Source organism: Falco peregrinus, chromosome 4 (assembly GCF_023634155.1).
Source record: "Falco peregrinus isolate bFalPer1 chromosome 4, bFalPer1.pri, whole genome shotgun sequence".
In the NCBI taxonomy this organism is placed as follows: domain Eukaryota; kingdom Metazoa; phylum Chordata; class Aves; order Falconiformes; family Falconidae; genus Falco; species Falco peregrinus.
This window is the reverse complement of record NC_073724.1, coordinates 46,315,308-46,334,687: the sequence shown is the minus strand read 5'-3', so window position 1 is coordinate 46,334,687 and position 19,380 is coordinate 46,315,308. Positions and strand designations below refer to the sequence as shown.

The following is a 19,380-nucleotide window of genomic DNA, read 5'->3' as shown; positions in this document are numbered from 1 at the left end:
CTGGGCTGAGGAGAGTGCTTTTTCAGTTGCCATCCCCAGGATCCATGCGTTGCTCCTTGTATTCTATAAGTTGGGCAGTTGTACCTGACCAGTGGATGAATGCTGGCCCATAGTAGCATGTGTCCATCCCTAGTTTTAAGTATCCATCAAACATAAAGTGTCAGCAGTTAGATTTGCAGTGAATTGCTCAAGCCACTTTAATTAAAATGCCATTTTCTGCTAACTGCTCTCCTGTTCTTCCTCAAAAGAGGATAACCACTGCCACCATTTACTTTTTGCTGTCTGGCTAATCTTAACATATGGACTCTCTTCATTGCCAGCAGCATCCTACCCTTTCTGGTGTCTGGCTGGAGCTTGCTGTCAGAGATACCATATACATAATCTATTGCCTTTTCCAAGGGATCATTCAATTATTTTAGTGTAAACTCTGTTTGGGATAGCTGCTGCTGTTTACCGAGCAGTACCTTTCCCTTCCATTGTTGCCCCAGATTTTGCTACACACATTGTCTGAAAAGGATCAAATCTCATCTTGAAACATTTTTTTTTTCCTTTTGTGCTGTCACATATGCACGTATGTATTGCTACATCTGCTAATCCTGCTGGAAACATGGTTCAAAACCTTGTGGTGTGGTGGTCAGTAGGAACCCCTCCAGCTGTCATCTAGAAATATTCACGGCCAGTTTGCACCCATTTGTTTTTGTTTCAGCATCACCCCCAACTATCAGGGGAAAAATTTTATTTGCACTGAATCTTTGCTCAGTCTTTGCTTTCCAAATTTAAATAAGAATAGATTTTCCTGCCCTCTGTTGTAAAATATGTTCCTCATTTTCATTGTCATGTTAATAGCACTTGACTGAGTTTGATTTCATCTTTCATGAAGGCGGAGGATCAGATTTTTGCAGAGAACTCTTCAGGACCATGTACAGTGTCTTGTGCTGTGGCTTGAACACAGCCCTACCTCCATGGAAGTGCCAGCTTTGTTGTAACCTAAAACATCACCTTTTCCCTACAACTCCCTCAGGCAGTTGGGTCAGACACGCTGGGAATAATGCACTCCAGTCTGGTTTTTTTCTGCAGTTATCTCTAGCTGGTAAGTAGTCTCCAAGGGTGGGATTCAGCTCCCCTAAATTAGATGCCTCAACTCTACAGGGCTGTTTAGTGCTGTACTGGGAGAAAGCAGGGCTACCAGAGAGCATGTCATCCCAAGTGAGTGGGTGAGTGAGACTAGCAAGATCGTGGATCCTCAAGGAGTATGTCTCTCTCTCCGTGTATACATATATCTGTCTCTATTAACCAGAGACATGTTTTTTCTGGCTGACTCTATGCAAGGTGGCTTCCAGCTTCTGTGTGAAACGTAACAGTTTGTATCCATTTTTACCACTCTTCCATTGTCCCAGAACTCAGGGTTATCAGTTTGTGGGGTATTCAGTCTGTTCCAAAAAGCCCTGGTGGTGCTGCCACTGTTCCTGCCTCCTGGGTTGCAGGCTCAATTTGCAGGTCTGGTTGTTATCATTAGATAATTCTCCAGCATCTTTGACTGAAACTTGTCCTTGTGTTTTACTGAAATGCCAGACAGGACCTCCAAGGCTCCCTCCTGGGCCAGTGTGCATTTTTATTTTTTTAGAGGGGGAGTAAAATAACAGGAAAGCCAGCATACCAAATCACTTCCAGCTGCCCTGGTGCTCTAGAAGACGTGCTTTTTGGTACATCACATTCTGCTCTGTTCAGAGCTGCCTCTCCCTGTAGCACATGGCATTCATTGGTGTGGATGGAGAGGGCTTCATGTTTCTGTAACAAAACCAGGCTCTTCCCTCTGGGGTAGTAGCACACCACAGTTAAACCAAGGGCACACAAATTGAGTTGTGAATTCCTCCTCCAAGTTTCCTGCAGTTCTGCCTGCACCCATATTCAGGTTTTATGCAGCTTGCTAATCTGGGCACCTTACCATTTTTATTATGCCCTCTTCTCAAAGTGCCTCAGTTTGCAGACTGGATCATTAAGGTGTAAAGTCAAGTGGTGCTCTACTTTGTCATTGCACTTCCCTTACTGAGTGCACAGGACTTATAATGAAAGCGTGCTTTCTTCTGACAACAAAATTAAATCCACTTGAGCTACCATAATTGGCTGAATTTCAGGTTGTCATTCAAGAGGGCATTTAGTAGATACAAAACTTAATGGACACATCTTTCCATTTGCAGTTGGTGAGCCAGCTTACTTGTTTAAAAGTTACAGGCATGCCTAAATCCATTGACTGATTGTGACTTGATCGAGACGTGGGAGAGAGTGGAAGACAACCAGAGGCCTGTGGGTCCATTTTTTGGGTGACTATCCAGATTACTAATTTTTCGTGCCCTGTGTTGCAATAGATCTTACATTGGCATGGTCTCCTTTGGGTGGGTGGTCATGGGGATCCTTTCAGTCTTGCATTGTGTGGTCTCACAACGGAGACCGTACCTTGAACCACTCAAACACCTGCTTGAGGAGGGGTATATAAAATAAGAACTTGTCTATGATGTAGCTGGAGGCTGCACTTGTGGCAGTCTTTGCAGCCCTAACTTGGTCCTTCTTAGGTAGGGGGTGGTGTGTAGAGAAGAGGATCATTCCTGCTCAGGTGGAAAAGGGCCATGCTTCCTAGAGGGCAGGAGTTCAACATGGACACTCTTCTGTTTGAAGACTCAGCTACTCAACTACTAGAAACTGTTTGCATTGGAAGGAGAGCTCTCAGGGTTTGTCTCCATTTGCATTTGAGTCAGCAGGGGCAGAATTCCAGCTTCAGCGGGAAAAAGGGGACTTGCAAGTGACATCATAGGAGAGGATGGTGAAAGTCAAACCACCCCTTCATTCTTTAGAGGAAACATTTTAGTGTACTTGCTCCTTTCTTTCCCTGTGTGCTTTTTTGTCTTAGCACCTTAAAAGGAGAAAGAAGCTATTTTTAGCAGAGTGTTTCTAGTTACATTTACTGTTGTCTCCTTAACCTGAAAGCTTAATTAGGGTTTAGGATGAAAAGTGTGTTACTGAACTTGGTTGTTCAAAGTTGTAATCCTTTAAGTATGTTTGGTGTTTTCTGAACCCTGTAATACTGTACAAAATAAAAGGTAGATGTTACTAATACTTCTTAATATAAAATAAAACAAATTTTCTTTTATAACAAAAATCCTTATGTCACACTTTCAATACCAAGGTGCTTATTTTTCTCTTAAAGAGTGAAAGGTAAGGGGAAATAATTTTTTTTTTACTTGAAGGAGAGTCTTAACACAGCTTTCTCATTGAACTGAACTATTGTGGATAACACACACAGCAAGAGTCTACCCTGGCAAGTACCAAAAATACAATTTATGTGCAGGAATCACAACTGCCAGAAACATTTTAAAAATTAATATTTCTGTTATTTGGCTGAGAAATTAGACAGCAGCTGGAAGCATCTGTTTTAAGGGTTGGATATTAGTGGGTAGACAGAGCTACATGACTGTTTAGAAGATTGGAAAAATAAGTGGCAAAATTTTTATTTTTCCATTAAAACGTGTTTTAAATTACAGATGCTTTATCTTAAAACTTAGCCTGGAAGTACAATTTTAGCATCTCAAGTACTCTCAAGAGTGCCATTAGCAAAAAGCAAGGCGTCTTGCTGCAGAGGTGGCTCCAAGGCAGAACCTCTCTTGGTATGTGCCAACCTCTGAGGCTGCCACTGCGCATGGAGCCAACAGCAGAAGTCAAGATTTCCATTTCAAGTCCAGTAGGTGGCATCAAAAGAGTTCTCTAAAATTCAGTGCTTGGGTGTTCGCGCACTACCCTTTAGGCCATAAAATGAACACAATGTTTAGATACAGAAAATTCCAGGTAATCTGTCTCCTCCTCGCAAAAAGCATAAGTTTGAACGTGAGCTGACCCAAATGACATGCCTGTGGTGCTTCTGTGCCTAGCACAGAACTTCATATGTTACTAAATGCATTATAGTTGCCTTCAGTGAACCAGAATGACTTGTAACTATATTTTTATTGTAATCATGACAGAAGTAATATTGCCAATTTTAGGGTTTTTCAGTGTTACAGGAATCTTCATGAATACTGTAGCAGGCATCAAGATTTCAAAACATATTTTGTATCCTCAAAGAGGAGATGCTTGTTGTTGTTTTTTAATTAAAACAATATATCTGTCATAGCACACTAACAGAACATAGTTATGTCTAGAAAATAGACATTTTTGAGTGTAGCTACAGTCAAATCCACATGCTTCTCAGAACTGATTGCCAAGGCCGAAGGAGGTCTTTGCGCTGGTGGGAGTATGGGAATGCTGTCACACTACTTCCCTCTGTCTGCCTGCCTGTTATCTTAAAAAAATGGCTTGGACACTTCAAGGTAAACCAGAGGGCAGTGGGATTTCATCTCAGGAGTGAGGAGGAGAGGGGAGGCACTGGGAGCTCCCCTCCCCTTTCTCCTTGGCCATTGTGCAGCCAAGTTCAATGGCTAGTCCCAGCAGTGCCGTAGGGCAGGACACAGAGCTGTCTGCCACAGGGCCCTTTCTTGCATTGCTACTACATGTCCAGAGCCAGCAGTAGCTACTCATAGCAGCTGCTGCCATCAGGCTGGCATTGCAGGTCTTGGTTGAGGGCAAGAGTCGATGCTAGGAATGCAGTGAGCTCAGTTAATCCATGCCAGTGCAGAACAAATGAGTCTCTAGAAGGAATTAAAGCAATATAGCTGTTGGTCTTGAAAGTCGCACCCAGACTTAAAGTTACTGCCCACAGGCAGCCCAAGCTTGTGAACTCCTTGTAGTTTTTCAGGCAGTAGCTTTGAGACAGTTGCTGTGGTTCCTATTCTTTGACAGGAGATCAAATGGGTTGTAAAATAGGAGAGGGGAGTTGTTGGTGTGGTGTGAGAATGAAGAGCACACAAAAACTGCCTAGTAGCTGAGGATCGAATATGGAAACTTGGAGGAAAGTCCCAGTTCAGGCTGAGACAGCTAGCTCAGCAGAACAGGCAAGGGCAGATCCATGATGTTGGTCCCAGCTGGACGGTTCATTGTCTCCCACTAGGCAGTGGTTCTGCTCCACTTGCTGGATAAACCTGCCTCTTACGCCAGCATAAATATGGGAAAGGAGGTAACTTAGCTCCCTTGTGTCAAAGAAAGAAATGGAACTGGAGTTCAGCTTTTTTGGGGAAAAAAAAAAAGTTATGCTCCTTGTTCTCTTTTTTATTGTAGCTTCAAAGGGATTATATAATTATATGAAAACAAATAAAAAGCCTTCTCTGCTCCTTTTGAAATGATTCTTCTGTGCCTAACCTTCAAAAGAAAACAAAAAGTCCAGGAAAAACAAATTCTACTCATCGTGATTTTGAAGGCACAGGACATTTGAGGTCAGCAGAAGAACCTTCAAAAACCTGGTTCCTGAGATGTTTGGACAGAAACAGTACAAAACAAATTCTTACAACAGCTCCAGGGGCAAAGCAACTCCAGCTCAGGGAGGACCCTAACTACTGGCTTAAGAATGGCATATGGTGTGTGGCCCCCGGGTAAAGTCACTGTCATTATCCTTTTGCTATGGATGAGGGTGTGGAGGCAAGTGACCTCTTCAAGGCCACTCAGAAAAGCAGAGCTACTGAATCAAGGTGGCAGCAGCAGCTCCAGAAACTGAATATAGTTCTTGTGAGACCTTCTTTAATACCTTGTGCAGAAGGTCTCCCTGCCTTGTGAAATTAGCCTAAGGCATGGTGGTGCTCCTGCCTGTGAGCTTAAGCAGCAGTGGAAAGAAGGGTGTGGAGGTCTTTTCCCTTTCCCAGTCTCTTTGAGTAAGACCCAGAACAACAACAACAACAATAAAAAAAGACTAAAGAGAGTGTGGAACAGTGGAAAATGAATGAAAATAGAGTGTAGGCTAATAATCCCATTAAGTATTGGCACATGATTATGGAGAGCTGTCATAGGTTGATACTGTCACAATATACGATCGCTGCCCAGGGCTCTGAAGGCTCTGAATGGAAGTGTCTCTGCACGGCCAGACATTCTTCTCCTCTGCAGCTATGGCTGTCTTAATTGTTTGATTAATGAATTCATTAAATCCTAGTATTACTAGAAAAAGCACATTGACCTCCTGACCAATCACAATTAAAACGTAAATGCCACTTACTCAAGACACTGGCTAGCCATCTATTTAAGCAGCAGATAAGCGTCAAAAACAACTTTGTGTTTTGGGGATTTGCCCCACTTCACCCACAAGATCTGGATGTTTAGAGAATGTCACACCGATCGCAGGTGGAGGCCAACTTGCAGCATTGCCTACAATTACACCAGCATTTGCCTGGTTATTAAGATTATAACCAGTCTGGAAACACAATCCTCCGTTGAATCAACAGCAAAAGACTTCGGCTGACTTCACTGGAGTTAAGATTTCGCCCTGAATCTTGTGAGGAAGACTAATTAAATTCTGTGCATGTATCAAGCACAGCTGAAAGTTACACATCTCCGAGCAGTCCTGTGGAGGAAAATGCAGCGCGTTTTGCTCCCAGGCTGCAATGCCCTTAGCTGCGTTATCTTCCTGGGGGTTTTAATATGGGACAGGCCGGTCTTTTTTGGTTCCCCGACTGCTGCGTCATGTCCCTGCAAAGTAAGATGTTGACACACAGTCTCACCTCTGTAAAAAAACCACCCTTGCTTTGTTGGAAAGTACATTATCGCATGATGACGGCATACTTCAGCTATTGTGTTGCTCGATACACAGCTATAAAGCTATTTCAGTGTCCCAGCTTGTGATTTTTGAGTGGCTGGTGTCATCACAGCAGACTCTTTGTTTGGAAACTTGAACAAGCACCTTTGGCATGTGTCACTGATGCTGTTATGTCCAGTAGGAATTGTAGCTCCCCAAACTAGATGAGCTGAGTTTGGAGAACAGAATAGTCTCCTCTAATCCAATATGCAAGCTGAGGTATCTGAAGGCAGTTCAGTTAGCTGTGTTCACCCTGTTTTCTGCAGAAGGCCAAAATATCAGCGTTCTGGGCTTTCAGCAAAGGTTGTAGGAAACTATAGCATCTTTGAGCTGCCAGTTCAAGCCATGTCAAGGTCTGAATCAGATTTGGTGCTCAAGGTTTTGCGGTCACTTCAGGCTGCCGGTCACTGTTACAGTAGGGAAGTGTTTAATCACTGCTTGTGCTACTGCGTGGGCTACTGTCATTTGCCTCCAGCTCTGCAGAACTGAAGGAAACCTGGAGATATCCACCACCAGCCCTGCTGTGGCAAGTCTATAGAGATTTGTCCTCCCTTCACCTCTCACCCAGAGCTCAAGCCCTTGGGGACTAAATGGTTTTCAGCTTCCTAAAGCTTGATGTGGTTCATCAGCTTCCCAGTTGTCCTTACCTGAATGGCTGTGGCCATCCTTACTGTAGGACCGCAGCGGCCAAGGCTTTTGACTGAGTAACTCCCAAAGATCTGCCTGTTGTTCTTGGTCCAGGCACACCAACCCTAGGGGACGTGGCCCCGTCTTAGATGTTGGGATGTACCACACAGCCTGGATAGCATGGGCTTTTAGACTAGAACTATATTGATGAAGTGCACCAGTAGTTTCACAAGGAAACTGCTCAGGAGATTTCCTCCTTGGCCTGTGAGAAGGGTCATGGCCACATCGTAAATGGGGAAACATGCTAGTCTCTGTGAATTTAGTTTCTGCTGTAAAAGCCCAGTGCTTACCATAACCACTGGAGACAGCAAAGCTGGGCAAACACTGCAGCACTTCACTAGAGACCATGGCACCAGCATTGCACAGAACACAGTTAAGATGGCAGTACACTATTAAATGTCCCTTGTAGGCAGCATGGGACGGGAGACAGCACAGTACGTGAAGGTCAGGTGCCTTTTGGACTTCATTGGCATGTTTAACATTATTAGAACTAGCCCACAGAAGTAGTCAAAAAGTACCAAATAAACAATCATCTCAGTTGTTACAGTTGGCAGAGCATTGCTGTCATCAGTGATGCTTAATCCTGTTTTATTCAATTCCTTGGTGTTCAATTTTTTTTTTAATGTTTTTTGAAAGGTTGCTAGCAGGCTGAGAGGCATGAAGGTAAAAGGCTGAGATATTCACTGTTTGCTATTTTATCCATTGCAAAACAGAAAAACAGTAGTGCTGTAGTGAATTTTCCTCCCAAGCAGATATGGACGTTAAAATGTTTGCACTTAGAAACAAGACAGGACAGGAGGTTGCTTCTGTAAATCTCCAGGGCTGCCAGTCCCTCACCTTCCTGGTTGCCTATATGTCATTCCAGTTGGGGACAAACTGGGACCGAGTGTCTGCTTCGTGCCTGTGTTTGTCATGGTCACGGGTCTCTCCTGACCCAGGTCTCTGGCTCTACCTATGGATATTTCCTCAGAAGAGCAGGCTGGGGCTCCGTGTCCAGCTCCCTGAACTGTACTGTCACCAGGGTGATGGGGGACAAAATGAAGCAACAGCTGTGTTTCCTTAGCTCCCACAGCAGAAGTTAGAGGGAATCAAAGTTTTAGCATTTAATGGCCAGCAGAAGATAGTAATTGATCAGGAAAAATTCACTCTGCTGTCACTCTTGATCACATAGCTCTTCTTGACCACAGAGCTTACCTGGAATATTCTCCAAATGGTACCTGAATCCTGCTGAGGTAATTTATTTTTTCCTGTCAAAGCCTGAATAAAAATATCAAATCAGATACAGGAATGTATGTTCTGGACACGTGTTCTTCCTTTCCCAGACCATAGCAATCAGTTACTATAAGATTATTTCGTCACAGACTTTTTTTAATGGTTGAAATTCCTCTATAATAAACTGTTTAAGACACCAAAGCCCAGGGTGGTACCAGGTTGGGCTGCTGTCCCCAAGGTGTTTCCCTGACACCCATCTCAGGCAGGCAGTGGGCTGTGGGCAGCACAGCTGGTGCGAGGGCAGTGGGCTGGGGGGCGGTGGCAGCAGCACCCCCACTGCCAGAGAGCAAACGGCAGCTGGAAAGGAGCTGGCAGGAGCCAACTCATCACTAGATGTACCTGCCTGCCTCTTCCAGACACGGCACATCTGAAACAACGTCTCCTGGCTGCTGCTTCTCCCCTCAGTGCAGCCTGGCAGAGGGTGGGGGTGCCCATTGCTGGCACCAAGGGGTCACAGTAATACCCTTCAGCCCCCTTTTTTTCCTTGGGGGATGGGTAACACTTGACATAAGAGGCAGGATGAGACAAAATGGTGGTGTCATGTATTTAGTTCTGTTTTAAGCACATGCTAGCAGCATTTCTAGTCTCATTTTTGTGAAACACACAGTAGTTTTTTATCTTCTTGTTGCTGTAAACTGTACAGCACTGGAAAGCAGTGCCCTGAGTAGGAGGAAAAATACAATAGTAGCTCTTGACCAGCTTTCATTTTTGCCGCCTACAAAACAAGACTTTTCTAACACAGCAGTCCAGCTGTTTTAGCATTTCTAAAATTTTTCTTCCCCTGGTAGTGTTTAAGGCAATAGGCTATTCTGGATTTCACTGCCAACAAAGCCAGTGGTTGTTGCAGTACCAGAAGCAGAAAGCAGCAGGGAGTTACCAGAGCAGAATCCTCCGGGTTGATAGGCAGGATAAGACGGTTTCTCAAACCACAGGAGCGTCCCTCCTCATGCGTCCCTCAAGCTCCGTGGCAGAAACCTGCCTGCTCCAGACCAGGTGCTCGTTTCCAGACATAGAGCTCTTTGTGAAGGTGAGCACTGTAAAGCGGTCCAACAGCAGTGTGTGTTTGTGGAGGACTTTTTACTGTATTTGAGATTCATTTGATAGTGTCAAGGAAGGTGAAAGAGCAAGCAGGACTGGTTTCATTAACATGTGTTGTTTGGTTATAAGGTCTGGAAACCTAAATGAACTAACCTATTAACTAAGTAAATTATACATCTGTTGGTTTGGGTTTTTTTTTACCTCTGTGCCCTTACGTTTAATCTAAGTTTTAAAACTGCTTAAGGAGAATCGTATGAAAGGCTTAAAAATTAGGCCTCTGGTCTCTTCCAACAGTGTTGTGTAAGCCAAACTTAGCAGCTATGCAAGACTTCACCTCCTTGTTATGAAGCCTCTTAACAAAATGCAATGCAAGGTATGTGGAGTAACACTTCTATGGCCATGCACACAGCGAGTTGCACGTCATGTGCTTTACACTGACACCTGATGATTTGTTTAGCCAAAAAGGAAAGACCTTTATTACAGGGGCACACAGAAAGAGAGGTTATGTGACTTGGATACGGCCGCAGTTCAGTCTTAAAAGTGGGAGCCTGGTGTCTGTAACAAGGAGGATTATCCAGGGGGCTGGGGCACTTCTGCTTCATTAGCCCTCAGATCAGCAAAGCTCTAAGACCCGTGGGTTCAGCTGGAGCAAGGCTACTGCCGAACTTCCCTCCTTCTCTGTGGCCCTCACCGTTGCTTAGTTTGAGAGTCTTATTTGATATATTCTGTTTATGCCCTTAAGTGCTTTAGATGTTACATCTCAACTTATGCTGGTAATCTTTCTTTGTTTCCTCTGATCGTAAACTGATTTAATGTGTTTTAATCTTGCAGTGACTTAGGTAGATTAATGTTCGCATTGATAAATGAGGTGGAGACTATTTCCTTTGGAAGGACTGCTGTGATTTCAGTTTTATTTTCTAACTTATGGCAATATTAATTATACATTTTAATGAAAAACTACATCTCCAAAATGACAGGATTCTTCATCATATCTGTGTGCATGTTTGGAGGAGGATAATAAAGAAATTTTGCAGGAAAATAAGTATTAGAAGAGATGACTAATATGCTATAGGTGCTTATAGCAGATCTGGGTTTTCTCCTTTCCTACTGCATCTGCTGTCAAATTTTGCTAGCATCACAGATGTATGTATACTTTTTTTTTTTTTTTTAATTGTAGGCTGGCAGTGATGGGGAAAGTATTGGAAATTGCCCGTTCTCTCAGCGTCTCTTTATGATTCTGTGGCTAAAAGGTGTCATATTTAATGTCACAACCGTGGATTTGAAAAGGTGAGATTGTAAACAGAATTATCCTTTTCAGAACAACTTTTCCAAAATGGTGATTTTAGAGGGTGATTCTCTTCTGATAGATTTGAAATGTGCACCATGGCTTGGCATTACATTAACAATCTGATGCCTGATTTCTCTTTAGGGTTCACTAGTATAAAGTGGACTAACTCCTTTGAAGCAGTTGGGATTTTAACCTGTTTTTCAGTAGGTCTCTGTAACATACCACAGAAGATTTTACGTTTTTTTTTAAGCATTTCAGAGCACATTCAGATATGGGTTCGCGAATTTTCACACCACCAGTGTGAAGCAGCTGGCTAAGTTTTATTTTGTAACGAAGAGCAGCCTGCCATTTTAAAGGTGAAAGAGTTCATTGCGATTAAGTGTAGAAATTTCAAATGTGGTTCCTGTTCGGATTAACCCCATCTCTTTCCTCTTATCAGAAAGCCTGCTGACCTGCAGAACCTTGCCCCAGGAACAAACCCCCCCTTCATGACATTTGATGGTGAAGTGAAAACTGATGTCAATAAGATCGAGGAGTTCTTGGAAGAAAAGCTAGCACCGCCCCGGTACTGTATTTCTGGCTGCTTCTCTTGCTTTTAGCCCCTCACAGCCCTCAACAGGGGTCAGTGACCGAACCCCCTCGGCTTCGGCAGGTCATGCCCGCAGCGAGCTGCACGTGCTGTAATTGCATGTTGGGAGGCTCACGGGGGCTGGTATGGCCACCGCAGTGGAGCTTGCATGGGTAACTCTGGCTGGTGTGAAACGGTGCTGAAGCCCAGCACCATGCCAGGGGTGGCCCTGGGGTGGCTCTGAGATGCCGGTGGCACTCCTCCTGCTGATCTTGCCTTTGCCCCGAGATCACTGCTGTGCCACCGCAGTTGTTCCCAAGGCACGAAATCCGCGCCACTGCAGCAAGCATGTGCAGAAGCCTGTGTGCCACTGCAGAAACCTGACCTCTTTTCCGCCACTTGTGTTTGTTCAAGGTTTCCCTCTTCACACTATACAAATAATTACACTTACTGGGAGCAGGTAGTTGGAAGAAAAGGGCAGATAAAGCCTCCCACATGGCAGACATAGCGGGGCTCATTTTGAGTGGCCAGGTGGGACATCTTGGTGCACACCAGGGTCTGAGTTTTGGACTTGTCCTTCCCCGCCCCAGCAGCAATTCCCACCTCACCCCAAACCCTGCTGTCCCACCATCAGCAGCATCATGTCCCCCACCCACACACCTTCTCTCCCCCAGGACAGCAGCCCCCTTGGCAGCGCTCCCTTCTCAAGCAGCTGAACCTGACTTAAACTGGGCAAGCAGCTCCCCCCCTCCACTTTTCCCTTCCTATTTGCCCCTGGCAGCAGCAGCTACTGGACTGGCTGCTCTGAGCTTGCTGATGCACGAGGGGTCCAGGTGAGGAGGCTGGGAGGAGCAGCGGCTAGTGTGAGTAGGGACTTTCCCTCCATTCCTTCTCACGGCAGAAGCCATGCTCCACACAGCCTCACCTCCAGTGGAGGAGGCCTGGGAGAGTCGCTGGGCTGTTTGGGCAGTGTTTGCAGCCTTACAGTCATCTCCCATCTCCCTCAGGAAAAGGTAATCACCCACATGGTTTAGGTATGGTTTAAAATTAATTACTAAGTCATTTGTAGTCCTATGTGGCTGCGTATTGTGACGCTGCACTGTAAATCATGTATGTTAGTGGAGACGAAAATAAAGGCTAGTCATGTAACTTCTTTTTGTTTCTCTTAACTCCTCAGGTATCCCAAACTTGCACCGAACCACCCTGAGTCAAACTCTGCAGGAAATGATGTGTTTGCAAAATTCTCTGCATTCATAAAGAACCCAAGAAAAGATGCTAATGAAAGTATGTGCTGCAGTCCTTTTTTCAGCCCTGGTAGCTATTGGGGGAAATTAGAGCTGTACAATTCTAGTACACTGTGCTGGAGATACCTCATTTACAGCTTAGATTAAACAGTCATTTTCCAGAGCGTAAAGACTGTGGAAGTCTGGCCTATTCACTCTCTTATTTGAGGATTCCCAAAGTTAGTTTACACAGCTACTACTGTCAGCATGGGAGCACCAGGTGCAGCTCCTCCTTGTTTCTTCAGCTCTCAAGCCTGTAAGGCTACGCCTTCCACACAGCTCTGCCAAAAGCACAGCCCACTTGAACTGAGATCTGGCCTTTCTACACCATTTCCATAAATAATGAGGACTCTAGCCCCATGGCAAGTCTTTCTAGAGCAGGACCCTCACTACCACCATGCCTTAACTCACCTCTTTCCAGAGTTTCCCATACACCCCAAAGTGGCATCCCACTGGTTTGCTGTCATCACTCCCAGCCTTACTGTCCTACCTGTGGGCAAGCACTTGCTCCGTGGCTCCCAAGGCAGGAGTCGATGTGAAGATGGAGTGACTCTGCTGGGCCACTCTGCAAAAGCATGCTCCACAGAGGTGTCTGAGGAGCCCTTTTTGGTAACACAGCTCCAGTCTGGTTTTTCTCAGAACTCCCTTTAGCTACTTAAAGCTCTTATCCCAGCATTACATTATAAGCCTAGGATAAAGGAATTGCAGGAACTGGCATGGCAAGGTGTTTGCAAGCTGGGTTGGTGCCAGGAGACAAGATGCAGGAATTGCCTTTCTGCTTGGTGTCAGAGAGACCTTGGTAGAGACTTAAATGACCTTTTTATTGTCTTAACTTAGATTTGGAAAAATCTTTGCTTAAAGCCCTGAGGAAGCTGGACAACTATTTAAATAGCCCCTTGCCTGATGAAATCGATGCTTACAGCACTGAGGAGATCACTGTTTCCAGCCGGAAGTTCCTGGATGGAGATGAGCTCACCTTAGCGGATTGCAACCTCCTACCAAAGCTCCATATAATCAAGGTTTGCATTTGCTTTTTAGCTTCCCAAAGAGCAGGGTGGCACAGAGGCTTAAGTCCTTTTCTAAAAAGCAAAGGATGCTGTATCTGTTCTGAGGCCACACAGCAGCTGTGTAGGGACATTGAATGCTAATGAGCAAGGCCGTTTCATTACAGCACAGCTAGGCAGATCCTCATATTGGTGGCTCTGGGCCCAGAATATCTGATTTCATGTCTGGGCTGTGACTGCACTCTCTAGGCCTCTCGCAAGTATGAAACAGGTTCCTATACTAGTGCTGTTGAGAAGTGTTTTCATTTGCATTTCATTTACAAAGTGCTCATGACCATGGACTGGCAAGGTTAAATTATTTTTTCCATGCCAATTCAAGAATCCAGCAAAAGCTGAAATTAAGATCTCTCTTCCTCACCTTTCATCCAACTCTTGCTTTGCTGAATATCACCACTAGTACCAATAATACTGGCAGGGTAACCACCGCCCGCTGCCTTCCAGCCAAGGCTCCCAGCCCGGCAGGCCTGTGCAGCATCCACACACATCTGACAGTCCTGGTAACTGAGGTGTCCGGGTGTTGTCACAGCCTGTCCCTGGGCTACTCTGGAGCTAACCAGGCTCTGGAAGAGAAATGGCCATGCTGGAAATTTATTGGTTTTCAAACAAACAAGGTCACTTCAGAATGTTTCCTTTTTGACAACTATTTTGCCAGAGGAAGAGTGGATTGAATTGCTTTCTGAGAACTCCACAAGTGAAAACTCCCCAGAGATGTTCTAGCTGAACCTGTTCCAGAGAGCAGCAAGGGAATGAGCCCTTTCCCACGTCCATGTAAAGCTCAGGCACAGCAAAGCTCAAGAGGGAGCAAGGGTCAGCAGAACCAATACAGGGAGAATCACCTTATTTCAGGTGAATGTACAAAGGATGATAGAGGATGAACATCACACTGTCCTTACTGGCCAGCGGGGAGGGATTAGGTATTGCCCAATAGTTGTTTTCCCTAGCCATCTGAAATTTAGTATTTTAATTCAAGTTTTTCCTTTCTGTTTCAGTGAAAGTGTGGGCCAGTTTGTTACTGTAAGATTATTCTGTTAATTCTGGTTTATGCTAGCTCCTTTGCCGTTTTAAGCTGTGTCTCTTCCAGGTGTGGTCTACTGGTCCACATAGCTCTGCATAGCTCTAGCTGAAAATTTATAACAAATAAATCCTTTAAAGTGAGTTAGCTTGTTAGCTAGCTTTCTTCATCCCATATCTTCTCTTTTTTTTGCGTGCCTTTCCTTCTCCTTTCCCCTTGTGTGGCATATAACAACAGACTTACACATTGAAAATTAAAAATGTGCATAAAGAGTAGATTTGGGTTTTTTTGCAGATCATGTGTGTAATGGTATTTTTCTTTTTTCTTTTAATAAAAGGTTGTTGCAAAAAAATACAGAAATTTTGATTTTCCACCTGAAATGACAGGGATTTCAAGATACTTGAACAATGCATATGCAAGAGATGAATTTACAAATACTTGTCCTGCTGATCAAGAAATTGAATATGCCTATTTGGATGTTGCAAAGAGAATGAAGTAAACAGAAGATGCCTCCGTTCTTTATAGCTTCTGAGATTTAGATGGGCACCAGCCAAGATGGAAAAAGCAAAAGCCACCATACATTCTGCAGTGTAATTTTAAGTTCTGCTATTGGCCAATACTTCTTTTATAATGATTGTATAGCATTATTTGCTCGTTCTTAAATTATGTATGTATATGTTTGTGTGTCTGTACAGATGTCTGCACACATGAATGTCTGTTGTGCATTACAAGTTAAAGAAAGGCATCAGTCAATATTAAAGCATTTATTGAAGTTAGGGGAACAGTGTAGGTCACATGATTATAGCAATATTACAGACTAGTGACTTATGCTAAATTACTGAAATTTGAGAAGAAATAGCCCTGTTTCTAACACACATTTAACCTGTCGTTATTGCTGCCTCTGATCTCTGTTTCACAGTTGTTGCCAAACTTCACAGTTACCAGGAGGGTTTGTTTGCTTCTCTGCAAGCCTTGGAGGGCCACAAGCCAGCAGCTGGTGCCCATACAGTGCCCTGGTTAACCCAGGAGAGAGGCCAGCCTGTAGGTGGGACCACACCTTATGTCCCGGAGGCCCTCTCCTCCATGCTAGAGACCTGCAGGACAGGTCAATGAAGAACAACTCCTTTTTACATTGCATGAGTCTGCTTTGATATAAAAAAATAAATTTTAAAAAATTCCTGCCTTCTCTCTCAGGGCTGCATAACCCATCAAACTTCCCTCTCGGCGCTCCCAAAGAGAGGAACACAGACTATCACTGGTGTATGGACTATCAGACAATAGAAACTTGACAAGGGAGGAGGGAGAGGCTTGGTTGTCACTGGAGACAGAAGAAATGGGTGAACATCTGCCCCCAGATACTGATGTAGATTCTCTTTCTCATGCTTCCATGACTCTCATTTGGTTTTGGAAAGCAAAGAGGAAAGAAACAGTCCCTCTATACTTCCTTTTCCTAATTAAGCTCCAGCATATTGGCTTTCCCAGGGCAGCTGTTAGGACTTCACTGCTGGGAGCTTTACAGCTGATCCAGACAGGTATCTTCCAGGAACAACACAGACCTACCTCCTGCCTTAGGCAGGGCATGGATTAGATGAAACCCTCCAGCCTTGCGTGAGTCTGTGTTCAAGGTGGTCAGTACTGGTGAGAAAGACCCCCTAGCCTGGCATCAGGGAGCGCACTATTAGAGCTGTGTGGACTACGAAAAGAGATGTCCACAGCCGCTTTCTGCTGAGCAGGCCCTCAGCAAGCACACAGGAGCAATGCTTCAGTCATAGGGTCACCTGGAAGTTTCATTCTGATGGATTTTGCCTGTGTGTACATAATAGATGTGAAAATGGCTAAAAATAGCCTTTACAGCACCTCCTGCCACGAAAAGACGCTATAATAAGACCAGTCATTCATCCTTGCCCATGTCAAACATACACCTGCTTTCTAACAAAGCATTACTTAATAGTAATAGTCAAGTGTCAGATATATTGTGTTTGTGGTGTCTTCATCTCACACACTACACAGTTCTGATGCAAATGTGTTGTCATCACAATTATTTGTAAGCAGTGTTAAATGTAGTTTTACTTCGGCTTTAGAGAAAACGGACAAAATACCTTTCCCCTCTCACTCTCAACTGTGAACTCTCATATTGGGGTTGGTAACTGAACACTCATCACATATTACTAACTGTTTCAAATACATACATACATATATATTACATATTAAAAATTAAATCTGTATACTCTTTTCATATGCCTTACAAATTTAAATAGAAAATATACAAATTCATAAGTAATTTGAGTAGTGTTCTGTCTTTTATTTCCTTGAAAATTTCCTGGCAAGCTGCATTGTAACAGTGACCGAGATTTTAAGAAATACAAGGCAAAATTTAACCCAACTTTCACTTGTTTTGGAGGAATCATACATGTTTCAGACCTGCAGTGAGATCTTGGGAGCAATACATACTGGCTGTGCCTGTTATAATAAAATACCAAAGGGCCAGCATGTGATCCTTGACTGCCAAGTCACCTACAACTGTCCCACATCCATGCTGCTTTGGGGCTGGCCACATTTGTAACTGTTCTGTCTTGGCAAGATCCAACTGGGGTGATCCAAAACAGCCAGGGACTGCCCAGACTGCTCAGCAGCTCTTGCAGAAATCCAAATGCAGAAGATGGCTCCTGGCTCTCTCTTCTCACCATAAATACAGTTATGGCTGTTTATCATCAATAAACAACAAGAGAGCCTAGGCTATCCTCTGGCCTTGAGAGCACGTAGCAATGTGTGGTTCACATCCATATGGCTCGTTTCTATCTCCTAGAAACAGGGTGGCCACGCTGGTTGTGGGGGAAAGTACCTATCTCCAAATCATGTCTCGACATTGGTGAGAGCTAGTGGTCTTTGGCACAGCTCAGAGTATTTGTAACAAGTCTTGAAGTTGGTGAAGATTAATGAAAATATGTGTGAAAGCACTAGAAGAAATACAAAAAACAGGGTTAAAAAATTCATAGGTTGATCGCTACAGGACATTGTACAGGTAAATTCATTCAAAGGACCTGATAGCAAGGAGGCAAAGAACAAACTGAAGCCTCAAGCTCAAGTAAAGAGATGAGGAGGAACAAGAGGGGTGCTGTAAAACATCCTGATAAAACAACAGAAGAATAGGAAACAGGAATTTTGCCTTTGACTTAAAGATCCTGACAAACCCCTGAACATTACAAAAGGCACATCCAGAAAACAGTTTGTGTCACCAGTGAAGAAACCAAGAGCTGTTCCTGGACCTCACAGCTGGTGGCACTGGCCTGTCCCCTCACACAGTTTGTCTGGGTGGGTGTCTGGGTGCAGATGACCCATGGGACACCGCAAGTGAGTAAAATATGTGCTGTTTAGGATAAGTATCACCCTTTTATTCCATAAGGTCCCACACTGGGTTCCTTTCCCTGGGCCCACGGTAACAACTACCCTGTGGCCTGGCCCTGCCTGCTTTCCAAATCCAAACTAGCACCCATGTCTCTGTCCAGGGCTGGCTGCAGCTCAGGAGCTGGACTTCCTGGGCTCAGCAGCAGCTCATCACCATTCATTCTTACTGAGCAAAAAGGGCAAAAGCCATACCAGGCTCTGTGTTACGTACATGTTTATGGTTTGTAGACACCATGAAACTTCTTTTTGCTTCTAGATCATTCAACCATCCCCCTGCACCCTGTCCTCTTTTTCTCAGGCTTCATCAGAATCACATGCCTGTACTTCCAGTACTGTCAGGTGAAGGGAAAAAAAGCCTCAGGAACTCACCAGAGGTGTGTTTTTCCCTTAAAATCTGACATTGCTTGGAAGGATATTTGATTAAATGCTTGTGGCCACTGATAGTTTTTGAAACCTAATGATTTGTGGTTTCCTTATTCCTCTTAACTCATGCAAAAGAAGTTCATTGCTCCAGCCGTCCACAATGGATTGTTGGGCACACATGATGCTACCTAAACCAGCACATTATGGTTGGTGTTTGTGTATATCTGGCAACACAGGGACGAGATGTTGGTAGAGAAGTCATAGAAACGACCCAGCATATCAGAAAATTGCAGTAACTTCTTTTGTCCTGGGGCAGGGTGAGCTAAAGTGTCTGCACGATCCCACAGGAAATGAATCCCTATCTTCTAAGCATGTGGAGTGTCTGAGCCTCACCCTTCCTAAAACACATTTTAAGAAAATACCTCTGTCCGCATTTGAGTTATTGAGACCATGGAAAGATTTTCTTTAAACAGTGTTCTGGAGAACAAATTAGATGCGATAAAGGGAGAGAGAAAGCAAGCTGTGGTGTTAACAGTACCACCAGCTGTCTGAGTGGCCTTGACATGCAGGAAGATGTTGTATTTAGACACAGATTTGTAGTGTTTGATCCCATGCCAGGGCAGAGATCATGTTCCACTATTTAAAGACATGTTTGTGGAGATAGAGCTACTGATTTCCAAATGCTTATTAGCACAAGAAG

General features: G+C 44.2%; 1 protein-coding gene across 3 annotated transcripts in view; it reads left to right on the top strand.

Moving 5' to 3' along the window:
• CLIC6 (chloride intracellular channel 6) overlaps positions 1-17,745 on the top strand; it is a 33,912-nt gene extending 16,167 nt beyond the window's left edge. Inside the window, exons 1-6 of one of the 3 annotated variants that reach the window (XM_027786344.2) lie at positions 9,107-9,686; positions 10,875-10,984; positions 11,425-11,550; positions 12,731-12,837; positions 13,674-13,855; positions 15,250-17,737. In XM_027786344.2, coding sequence (XP_027642145.1) covers positions 9,606-9,686; positions 10,875-10,984; positions 11,425-11,550; positions 12,731-12,837; positions 13,674-13,855; positions 15,250-15,411 — 768 coding nt within the window. In that variant the 5' untranslated portion in view covers positions 9,107-9,605 and the 3' untranslated portion in view covers positions 15,412-17,737. Of the gene's footprint in view, positions 1-9,106; positions 9,687-10,874; positions 10,985-11,424; positions 11,551-12,730; positions 12,838-13,673; positions 13,856-15,249 lie in introns of those variants that run through there. The other 2 variants (XM_055803059.1, XM_055803060.1) reach the window with 2 other exon arrangements.
• Positions 17,746-19,380: the final 1,635 nt, after the last annotated feature.